The sequence below is a fragment of the Pipistrellus kuhlii genome, unplaced genomic scaffold (genome assembly GCF_014108245.1).
Source record: "Pipistrellus kuhlii isolate mPipKuh1 unplaced genomic scaffold, mPipKuh1.p scaffold_m20_p_17, whole genome shotgun sequence".
Classification (NCBI taxonomy): domain Eukaryota; kingdom Metazoa; phylum Chordata; class Mammalia; order Chiroptera; family Vespertilionidae; genus Pipistrellus; species Pipistrellus kuhlii.
In genome coordinates, this window is record NW_023425482.1 from 2187251 (window position 1) to 2199225 (window position 11975).

Below are 11975 nucleotides of genomic sequence, written 5' to 3' on the forward strand. Positions count from 1 at the left end.
CTTTTTAAAGTACTCTTCAGCCCAGCTGGCTTGACTCAGTGGTTGAGCATCAACCTATGAACCAGGAAGTCACAGTTCGATTCCTGGTCAGGGCACATGCCCAGATTGCAGGCTCAATCCCCAGTGTGGGGCATTCAGGAGGTAGCTTTTCAATGATTTTCTCTCATCATTGATGTTTTTATCTCTCTTTCCCTCTCCCTTCCTCTCTGAAATCAATAAAAATATTTTTTATTTAAAATCTGGCTTATATTTTATTTGAAACTGAATAAAATCTATAGAGTAAGAAGGAAACACTGGTTGAAGATCACATTTAATTGCTAGGAGACCAGTCATTTTATGATGTCATAGCTATACAGGTTGAGGACCATTGTGATGGTGTGAGCAGTTTATTTGTGTCAACCTGCCAAGACAGCCTTTGAAGCCAGTGTTCAAAATTATGCAGATGTAGAAGGCCGCCAAAGAAAAATTTATTTGAGATGTCCCATGTTTCCTCAGAAATTCAAATTGTTTCTCCTAACGATGGATCAAATGATTCAGAAACCTCCATTAGGTCTGCATTGTGTGATCACACTTACCCTGAGGACTCAGAATTGAGGTCTATGATAGAAGAATATGCCTTCCAGGCTTTGTGTGAAGAAACCTTGATAAAAAGACCACGTTACACATTCTGTGCCTCCGAACCAGATGAAGATAATGATTTCCTTTCTATGACCTTCCCCAGAAAACTGTGGAAGATAGTTGAAAGTGATCAATTTAAGTCTATTTGGTGGGATGAGAATGGAACTTCTATAGTGATTAATGAAGACCTTTTTAAGAAAGAAGTTTTGGAAAGAAAGGCCCCTTTCAGAATATTCGAAACTGAGAGTATGAAAAGTTTAGTTCGACAGCTTAACCTTTATGGATTTAGTAAAATGCGACAGAATTTTCAAAGATCTGCTTCTCTAGCTGACTTTCTGGCAGAAGAAAAAGAAGTCTCTGTTTTAAGCAAGGTATTCAGAAATTTTCAGTTAAAACTTATATAGAGATTATTTTTTTTCTTTTGTACATCAATATGTTCATATATATAAGCTAAAACCAGATTTTTAAAATTATTTTTCTAAATTTAGGACAACTTGGGCATAAACATTCAGAATTATAAGAAATTTTGCTAGTAACTTGGAACCTTTAACAATGAACTCTAGTTAAATAAAGGTCCTGAAACCACTTGAAATGGTATTCACAGGTACTGTAAATATACAACACATTTTTGCTTAAAAAAATCATAATTAAATGTCCTTGCCAATAAGTAAACTTTCAAATATATTAATAGTGTACAAGTATTACTTGATGGCATTAACTTTATGTGATAAAACTGAAATCATATTTTATAGAATAGGTTTATAGCATTCTTGTATCTTGGTTTAAAATGTCACTAAATAACTTTCTCATTTGGTTTTAGCTACAGTTTTTTCATAATCCCAATTTTAAACGAGGCTGTCCCCAACTCCTAGTAAGAATGAAAAGAAGAGTTGGGATTAAAAATGCTTCTCCAGCATCTACATTATTTCAAGATTTCAATAAGAAGCATTTTGGAACAGATAGTCATGTGGATAACCATAATTTTGGTTTTATTGCTGAATCAAGTGAAGACAGTGTATTTTCACACCCTACAAATTTAAATATGCCTCTAAGAAATCCTGCTACCAGCCAGATAACTGCTAAGACAACTGCTCAAAGGAGAAGTAATTTTTCTCCTCCATCATCCACTTTAGTTAGACCATCAGAACAAATTGTAATGGATCGATATGCTATTTCAAATCAGTTGACCACCTTTCCTATGCATTCACATAGCAGCTACACTCAAGCAAATACCCGCATGGTGAATTTCATTACAACCACAACTTCTGCTTCTCAGAACCACATTATTTCTCCCTTACAGAGAAGTTATTTTGAAAGGATGGTACAGCCTTCTACTTTTCCAAATAGATATTCTTATTCACCAGTCATTGATGGTCTGCCTTCTACCCTGCAACCAGTAGGCAACCCAACCTTCCCAATGACAATGATAGCTGATACATCTGCCACCTCCCTTTCAAGATCAACTCCTCAAACATCTTGATTATATGAAAATCATCCTAATTACAACTAATCTACCAAAGGAATACCAGATGCAGCAGGAGAGCAAAAATTAAAATTTATATTGGCAATATCAGTAAAATGCCTGCAATTCTCTTTTTGAACAATAAACTTACATGTTCAATTTCATGGTTTTGTTGTTCTTATTTTTGAAGTAGTTAAGAGTAAAATAATGTCTTATTTCTATTGCAGGCTGTTTAATATACTATACATATTTTTAATCCTCACCCGAGGATATTTTTCCATTGATCTTGAGAGAGAGTAGAATTGAAGGAGGAGGGAGAGAGAGAGAGAAAGAGAGAGAGAGAGAGAGAGAGAGAGAGAGAGAGAGAGAGAGAGAGAGAGTCATCGATGTGAGACAAATTGACTCCTTGCCTCTGCACGAGCCCTGACCAAGACCAAGGAATAAACCTGTTGAATCTGCAACCAAGGAATTGAACCTCGACCATCAGTCCACAACCCAATGCTCTAACCACTGAGCAACAGGCCAGTGATTTTATATATACATATATATATTAAATCTTTAATGTTGAAAGTATTATTACATATCTTCCTCTTTATCCCCCATTAACCTTATTCTAGCTACTAACCCTGCCCCAGGTCTTCTTCACCTATTGTCTGTATCTAGGGGTTATGCATATATGTATACAAGTTCTTTGGTTGATCTGTGCCCACCCACCCACCCTCCACCATCTTCCCTCTGAGATTCAACAGTTTATTCTATGCTTCCATGTCTCTGGATCTATTTTGTTCATCGGTTTATCTTGTTGATTAGTTCCACATATAAATGAGATCATGTAATACTTGTCTTTCTCTGACAAGTATTTTGCTTAGCATAATACTCTCCAGGTCCTTCCATGCTGTCTCAAAGGGTAAGAGATCCTTCCTTTATACTGCTGCATAATATTCCATGATGTAAATGTACCACAGCTTTTTTATCCACTCATCTACTGATGGGCACTTTGGCTGTTTTCATATCTTGGCTATTGTAAATTGCGCTGCAATGAACATACGGATGCATATATTTTTTCTGATTGGTGTTTCGGATTTCTTAGGATATATTCCTACAAGTGGGATCACTGGGTCAAATGACAGATCCACATTTCATATTTTTGAAGAAATTCCATAGTTTTTCATAATGGCTATACTAGTCTAAATTCCCACCAGCAGTGTTAATTCTCCAGAGCCTTGCCAGAACTTGTCATTTGTTGATGGTAGTTATTGTGACTGGTATGAGGTGATACCTTATTGTCATTTTAATTTGCATCTCTCTGATGATCAGTAATACTGAGCATTTTTTTCTTGTCTCTTGGCCATCTGTATGTCCTCTTTGGAGAAGTATCTATTTAGGTCTTTTGCCCATTTTTTTAATTGGACTGTTTTCCTTTTGTTAAGTTGTATGAGTTCTTTATATACTAGGGGCCCAGTGCATGAATTCATGCACCTTGAAAGGAACTGTGGGCTACAAAGCTACGGTGGACACAGGGTTAGGTCTCAGTCCATCCTCCGCGCCCCTGCCCAGCCCCTCCTGCCACAGCCCCCAGTCCCCTGTCTGCTGGCAGCCCTGCTCCCGCCACCATCGCTCCCATGCATTGATGGCACTGGCCCTGCTTGCATCTGCTGCTGGCGTGGGGCAATTGGGGCCAGCTCCAACAGCGAGTGTGAGTTGTGGCTCAGGTGCCAGCAGCTGGTGTGAGTGGGTCCCTCGCCAGGAGCTGGTGCAAGAGGTGACTGCCAGCCCTGACCGCTCCTTAGGAGAAGGGGGAGATGGAGGAGCCCTGAGGGGAAATTCGGGATGGCAGCTTCCACTCACACTCGCTAACAGTGCCGAGAGATCGGGGCTGGGCCAGGTGCTGGCAGCAGGTGCAAGCAGTGTCTCTGGCTGGCGCCAGCAGCAGATACAAGCCCCGGGTGGGACTGCAATGCATGGGAGCAAAGAATTTTCAGTAACCACCAGAGGCTCACCCCAATGACAGCGACTGGCACCCTACCTTGGTCTGATGCCCCCCCTCACCTGCTCCACCATCCCACTGCAGCCGACCCCACCACACTCCACACTCTGCCTCCTGCTGCTGACACCCACCATGTTCTGCACAAGCCCTCTGGTGGTCAGCGCACATCACAGTGACTGGTTGGTCAGTTGTTTGGTTGTTCTGCCATTCTGTCTATTTGCATATTAGCCTTTTATGATATAGGATTTTGGATATTAACCCTTTATCAGATGTATTATTGCCAAGTGTGTCCTCCAATACAGTGGGCTCCCTTTTCTTTTTGTTAATGATTTCTTTTGCAGTGCAGAAGCTTTTTATTTTGATGTGCCCATTTGTTTATTTTCTCCTTAGTTTCCTTTGTCCTAGGAGATATATTTGTAAACATACTGCTGCAAGAAATGTCTAAGATTTTGCTGCATATGCTTTCTTCTAGGATTTTTATGGTTTCACAACTTACATTTATGGTTTCTTGGCTCACATTTATTTTAAGTTTATTCTTGTGTATGGTGTAAATTGATGGTCTAGTTTATTTTTTTGCATGTGCCTGTCCAATTTTCCAAACACCATTTATTGAAGAGACTGACTTGACTCCATTGTATGTTCTTGTCAAATATTGAGTGTAATGGCTTGGGTCAATTTTTGGAGTCTCTGCTCTAGTCCATTGATCTATACACCTGCTCCTATGTCAGAACCAATTCTGAGTATGGTGGCCTTGTAGTATAACTTGATATCTGGTATTGTGATTCCTCCAACTTTGTTGTTCTTTCTCAATATTGCTATGGCTATTCTTTTTTTTTTTTTTTTTTTTTTTTTTGGTTTCATACAAATTTTTGGAGTATTTGTTATAGGTCTGTGAAATATGCTGTTGGTACTTTCATAGTGACTGCACTAAATCTGTAGAATGCTTTGGGTAGAATGGACATTTTAATGTTAATTCTACCAATCCATAAACACAGAATATTCTTTCACTTGTTTATATATTTCTGTGTTTCTTTTTTAAAAAATATATATATATTTTATTGATTTTGTACAGAGAGGAAGGGAGAGAGATAGTTAGAAACATCGATGAGAAGAGAGTCATCAATCAGCCGCCTCTTGCACATCCCCTACTGGGGATATGCCCGCAACCAAGGTACATGCCCTTGACCGGAATCGAACCCGGGATCCTTCAGTCCCCAAGCCGATGCTCTATCCATTGAGCCAAACCGGTCTCAGCTCTCTGTTTCTTTTTTCAATGTTTTATAGTCTTGAGTACAGGTCTTTTAACACCTTGGTTAAGTTTATCAGTAAGTATCTTAATTTTTTTGTTGTTGCAATGGTAAATGGGATTGTTTAGTTTCTCTTTCTGATAGTTTATTTTTGGTGTATAAAAATGCAATAAATTACTGCATGTTAATTTTGTATCTCTACTACATTACCAAATTCATTTATGAAATCCAGTGTTTTTGTGGAATCTTTAGGGTTTACTATATATAATATCAAGTCATGTGCAAATAATGAGAGTTTTACTTCCTCTTTTCCAATTTGGATATCTTTTGTTTACTGTGGTAGCACTTTTATTATTATGTTGCCAAGAGTGGTGAAAGTAGACATCCCTGTCTTGTTTCTGTCCCTTAGGAGAAATGCTTTTGGTTTCTGCCCATTGAGTATGGTATTGGCTGTAGGTTTGTCATATATGGCCTTTATTATGTTGAAATATTATTCCTCTGTTCCCACTTAGCTGAGAATTTTTATTAAAAATGGATGTTGAATTTTGTCAAATGCTTTTTCTGCATCTATTGATATGATCATGTGATTTTTTTTTTTTTTTTTTACTTTCAGTTGGTTTATGTGATGTATCATGTGAAATGCTCCCATAATTTCCTGACACTTTTTTCAGAGAAGTGGGAGAGGGGGCTTCTTTTGTTGCTATTGTATCAGCCTTGCATTCCTGGAATAAATTCCACTTGTTCATGGTGTATGTATGATCTTTTTAATGTATTGCTGGATCCTTTTTTGCTAATATTTTGTTGAGGATTTTAGCATCTATGATCATCAGGGATATTGGCCTATAGTTCTTTTTCTTTGCATTGTCTTTATCTGGTTTTGGAGTTAGGATAATAATGGCCTCATAAAAAGAGTTTGGAAGTGTTCTTTCCTCTTGGATATTTTGGAATAATTGGAGAATAGGTGTTAGTTGTTCTTGAAAGGTTTGGTAAAACTCCCTTCAGAGGCCACTCCAGACAAGGGCTTTTTGTTCACTGAAAATTTATTATTGCTTCCATCTCAGCTCAGGTTTTCTGATTCTGTTTTAGAAGATGGTATTTTCCTAGAAATTTGGCCTAGATTGTTTTTTTATTGTCTCTTGTGATGACCTGCACTTGGAAATTTATTTTGACATCTCAACATTGTCCAGCTTGTTAGCATATAGTTGTTCATAGTTTTTTTCTTATAATCCTCAGTATTTCTGTGGTGTTCATTTCTGATGAACTTCACTGCTTTCCTTTCTGATCTTATTTGGGTCCTCCCTCTCTGATTGTTGATGAGTATGGCTAAAGGTTAATCAATCTTGTTTGTTTTTCAAAAAAATCAGCTCTTGGTTTCATTTATCTTTTGCACTGTATTTTAGTCTCTATGTCATTTCTTTCTGCTCTAATCTTTATTATTTCCTTCCCTCTGCTCTCTCTGGACTTTTCTTGTTCTCTTTCAAATTCTTTAAATAGATTAAATCGCTTATTATTTATTTTTCTTGTTTTTTGCTGTAGGCCTGTAGTGCTATAAACATCCCTCTCAGAACTGATTTTGCTATGTTCTTGAGATTTGGGCTTGTGTACTCATTTTCATTTGTTTTCAGGAAGTTTTTCTTTCCTGATCTCACTGGTAACTCATTCATTTTATAATAACACTTGAAGCCTGATGCACAAAATTTGTGCAAGAGAAGGCCTTCTTTCCCCCAGCTGCTGGCACCAGCTTCCCTCTGGTACCCAGGACCTGGGCTTCCCTCTGGCTGCCAGCAGACACCTGAGACCCAGGCTTCCCTCTGGCCGCCAGCAGGCACCCAGGACCTGGGCTTCCCTCACACCCCGGCTTCGTCCAGAAGAATGTCCAGTCTCATTAGCATATTATGCTTTTATTATTATAGATGACATTTAGCCTCCATGTACTTGAATGGGTATATGGGTATTGTTGTGGGGTTTTTTGGGGGGCTGGCCATGAGGAGGGCCTGTGAGCAGTAGGCCGACCACCCCCACCCCTGAAGGGGTAGGGAGGCCTATCAGGAGCCAGTGGCCTGAGGGAGGGGCCATGGGTGGTTGGCCACCAGCTCTGCCCGATTGGAGGGGAGGGCTAATCAGAGGCAGAGCTGGCTGGGAGGAGGGGCTGTGGGCCCATCAGGGTGGCGGGGGCCCATCCAGGGTGGGCTGGATGGGGAAAGGGCTGCAGGAGGTTGGCTGGTGGCTCCTCCCCCTATTGGGCAGTCCAGGAGAAGGGGCTGCTGGCCGATCAGGGTGGGGTGGGTGATCAAAGGCAGGCTGGCCTGAGGGAAGGGCTGCAGGGGTGTTGGCCACCATCAAGCCATCTATTGGGGTGGGAGAGGCTGATCAGGGACTGGGCCCACTGGGGGAAGGAGCCACTGGAGTTTGGTCACTGGCCCCACCCCTCAATCAGGTGGGTTCACTGGCCGCAGTGGGCATCATAGCCACCAGTTGTTAGGGTCAATACATTATGGTCGCTGGCTTTTTATATATATGCTAGAGGCCCAGTGCATGAAATTTGTGCATGGGGGGTTGCCCCTCAGCCTAGTCTGAACACTCTCCAATCTGGGACCCCTAGGGGGATGTCTGACTGCCAGTGTAGGCCTGATCCCACAGGCCTGATTGCCCCAACTGCCCTCCCCTGCTGGCCTGATCACCCCCATCTGCCCTCCCCTGCCATGACCCGCCTCCTCCACCAGGCCCCACCTCCACTGTGCATGCAGCCATCTTATAATGGCCATCTTATGATGATAGGGTGTGATGTGTGACAACCTCCTAGGCTACTATTAGTATAGATAGGTAGTTCTGAAGGTCCTAAGTCCAAAATGAAGCTACAGGACTAAAATCAAGATGTCAGCAGGACTGGTTCCTTCTGGAAGCTCTAGGGCAGAATGTTTCCTTGCCTTGTCAGCTTCTAAAGGTTGTCTGCATTCCTTGATTCATGGCCTCTTCATCTTCAAAGCCAACATTTAAAAAAAATAATTGCTGAAAGTATTACATATGTTCCCTTCCCGAACCCCCCTCCCCCACTGAATCCTTCCAGCCTTCCCCCATTTCCTTTTCCCCCTCCCCACCCCAGGCCTTTAGTACCCTATTGTCTGGGTCCATGGGTTATGCATTCAAGGTCTTTTGATTACCTCCCACAACCCACCCCCCCTGCCTACCTGCTAAGATTCCACACTTTGTTCCATGCTTCCATATCTCTGGATCCACTCCATTCATCAGTTTATTTTGTTATAGATTCCACATATGAGTGTGACCATCTGATACTGGTCTTTCTCTGACTTATTTCACCTAGCATGATACTCTTCAGGTCTCTTCATACTGTCTCCATGGGTAAGAGATTCTTCCTTTTTATAGCTGTACAGTGTTCCATAGTATAAATTTTCCACAGCTTTTTTATCCACTCATCCACTGATGGGCACTTGGGCTGTTTCCAGATCTTAGCTATTGTAGGTTGTGCTGCTATGAACACATGAATGCATAAATTCTTTCTGATTGGTGTTTTGAGTTTCTTAGGATATATTCCTACAAGTGGGATCACTGGGCCAAGTGGCAGATCCATATTTAAATTTTTAAGGAACTTTATACTGTTTTCCTTAATGGTTGTACCAGTCTACATTCCCACCAACAATGTACTTGGGTTCCCTTTTCTCCACATCCTTGTCAGCACTTATTGTTGATGGTAGCCATTCTGACAGGTGTGAGATGGTACCTCATTTCATTTTGATTTGCATCTCTTGAATTATCAATGACTTTGAGCATTTTTTTTTTCATGTCTCTTGGCCATCTCTATGCCCTCTTCAGAGAAGTGTCTATTTAGGTCCCATTTTTAAATTGGGTCATCTTCCTTTTGTTAAGTTGTATGGGTACCTTATATATTGGGTTTTTTGTTGTTTTGTTTGTTGTTTTATAGAATATATTTGCATTTATTTATTATTGTTTAAAGTATTACAAATAGTAGTACATGTCTCCTTTTTTTTCCCCCACTGACCTCCCCCCATGCCTCCCCTACCCCCCTGGCAAATGCCCTTCCCCCACCCCCAGTGTCTTGCATTCAGTAGTTATGCTTATATGCATGCATAAAGTCCTTTGGTTGGTCTCTTCCCCCTCCTTCCCCTCCCCTTATATTTTGGATAGTAACCCTTTATCAGATGTATCATTGTCAAATATGTTCTCCCATACAGTGAGCTCTCTTTTCATTTTATTGATGGTTTCTTTTGCTGTGTAGTTTTTTATTAGAAATCAGGTGTCAGCCTTGTGGGAGCTCTTTTGTAGGTAACAATTTACTTTTCTCTTGCTGCCTTTAAGATTCTTTGCCTTTAATTTTTGGCATTTTAATTATGTGTCTGGGAATCGGCCTGTTTGGGTTCTTTTTGCTTGGGACTCTGTGCCTCATGAACTTGTGTGACTTTTTTCTTTACCAGGTTAGGGAAATTTTCTGCCATTATTTCTTCAAACACATTCGCTCTCCCTATCTCCCTTTCTGCCTCTTCTGGCACACCTGCTATTCGAATATTGTTGTTTCACATTGTCTTACAGTTCCCGTAAGCTGTCCTCCTGTTTTTTTCCATTGTTTTTCCTTTTGGTTTCCTGATTAATTTTTCCAACCCTGTCTTCTAATTCACTGATTTGATCATCAGCTGTATATTCCTTAATCTGCTGTATATTCCTTTCAATGTGTTCTTTATTTGTGCTATGTCATTTTTATTTGTTTTCATAGTTACTATATCTTTTCTCACGTTGTGGAGCATCTTTACCATTATTATTCTGAACACTATATCAGATAAATTCATCTCCATTTCATTTATTTCTTCCTCTGAAGAATTCTCATCTTTCATTTGGGGTCTGTGTATCTCATTTTGGCTGTCTGTTTGGGTTTCTGATAGTGTCAGGTAGAACTGCTATGCCTCTCAATATTTAGTGTCAAAAGCTGTTTCTGACTCTGTCTCCATACTGATAGGATTCTGTCTTGAATAGCTTTCAATTAGCCATGGGTATGGTGAGCATTTTTTAAAATAGGTTGGGAAAGTTGCTTCTGCCTGGAGGCCGTAATTCTCATCTGCTAACGGGCCTTAGAGTGTTTCCCAGTGGGATGAGTCCACTGTCTCCCCCTCCAGGAACCACCTGAATAGCTAATATCTGCTTGACAAAGATTACCTCTTCAGCATGAGAAAGTGACTCAGCACAGGAAACTGGGATGTCTGCCTTCTGCACTCTAACCCCTGAGTCCCCTCACACAGCTCCAGTCCATTTTGCCCTCCCTCTGCTGGAGCACAAGCTGAGTGGCTCCAACAGGAAATTTTGTGCATTGGCCATTTAAAGGGTACCTGAATTTCCAGCCATCTCTTCCTGACAGAGAGCAACCCTGCTGCTTTTCAAGCCAGATGTTATGTGGGTCCCCTTCTCAGTTCTGGTGCTCTGCTGGGGCTCAGCTTGTGCAGCATCCACTTACCCTCTTACGTTTTGTGTCTCTCAAGACACACAGCCTCGTCATATCTTTTATCAGTGGCTTCTTATTGATGGTGTTTTCTCTAACACATTACATCCTTTGAAAGGTAGCATCTGTCTCCCCCTTAGTGCCCAGCACAGAGTGTCTCCCATGAAATGCTCAGTGATGTGTGCCTTGGTTCTTTTGTGATCTTTACCAATGACTGCACAATATACTATAATCACATCTGAGTATCCCATAGCTAATGAAACTATACTAACTTTCCAGGCATCAGTGACCTTCAATGACATGCATGTAACCTCTATTCAGGAACAATGAAGACAGTTACACTTACCCAGAGGACCCTATACTGAGAAGTGATCCTGAAGTCCTTCAGGCTTCTCATCTCACAGGCCTCTCCTACCCTCTCTATGGGGACCTGAAGCTTCCCTCATTCTGTCCTTTCTCTCAAACAGCTCTGTAGGGCACCCTCCCTCCTTCCTGCATCCCTGCTGTGTTCTTGTCTCACTTTCTCCTATCTGGCACTCTGTCTCCTCAGAGCATTTTGAGTAATAAATATATTCTGCTTTAAAATGGCTCAGAGATCAAGGATAATTTATTGGAAAGAAGTGAAATCGTCTTGTAAGAATCCCACAAAAAGTGAATCAGTAAGTAGATAAAAGTGATAGGTAAATAGGAATACCCACTAGATGTGACATTTCAGGCCAGAATAAAGCAGCAGCCATGTGAAGATAATGATGATGATGAAAATAGCTAATACTCATTGAATGCTTTTAAGGTGCCAGGCATTATAAGCAGTTTACAAGAACTAACTCATTAAGTCTTCATAATAATCCTGCAAAACAGGTGTTATCACCATTTTACAGATGGGAAACGGAGGCATGGTGCAGTGAAGTAATTATGTCCTACATCACACAAAGCCATTATACATGCAACTTGGAAATATATCCAGATAACATGGCTCCAGAGCCATGTTTTTCACACACTCACAGACATATATATGTACACATACTTTTGAGCTCTTGAAGGGTATGGAATTTGCCTTATTTATCTGCCCCATAGTTGATGCTCAAGAAATGGCTAACAGACATAACTGAGCATGATTCTGTATCAGTGACCATAACATCATTATGATCTCAGCCTTATCTTTTAACATAACAAGGTAATGTACTCATTGCTTTCTTA

General features: G+C 40.7%; 1 protein-coding gene across 1 annotated transcript; it reads left to right on the forward strand.

Annotated features, from left to right (window-relative positions):
* Window positions 1-476: 476 nt before the first annotated feature.
* On the forward strand, window positions 477-2128 carry LOC118720823 (heat shock transcription factor, Y-linked). The gene is given in 2 exon segments (XM_036441189.2): window positions 477-989; window positions 1439-2128. Coding segments are annotated over 2 exon segments (1203 nt in total).
* Window positions 2129-11975: the final 9847 nt, after the last annotated feature.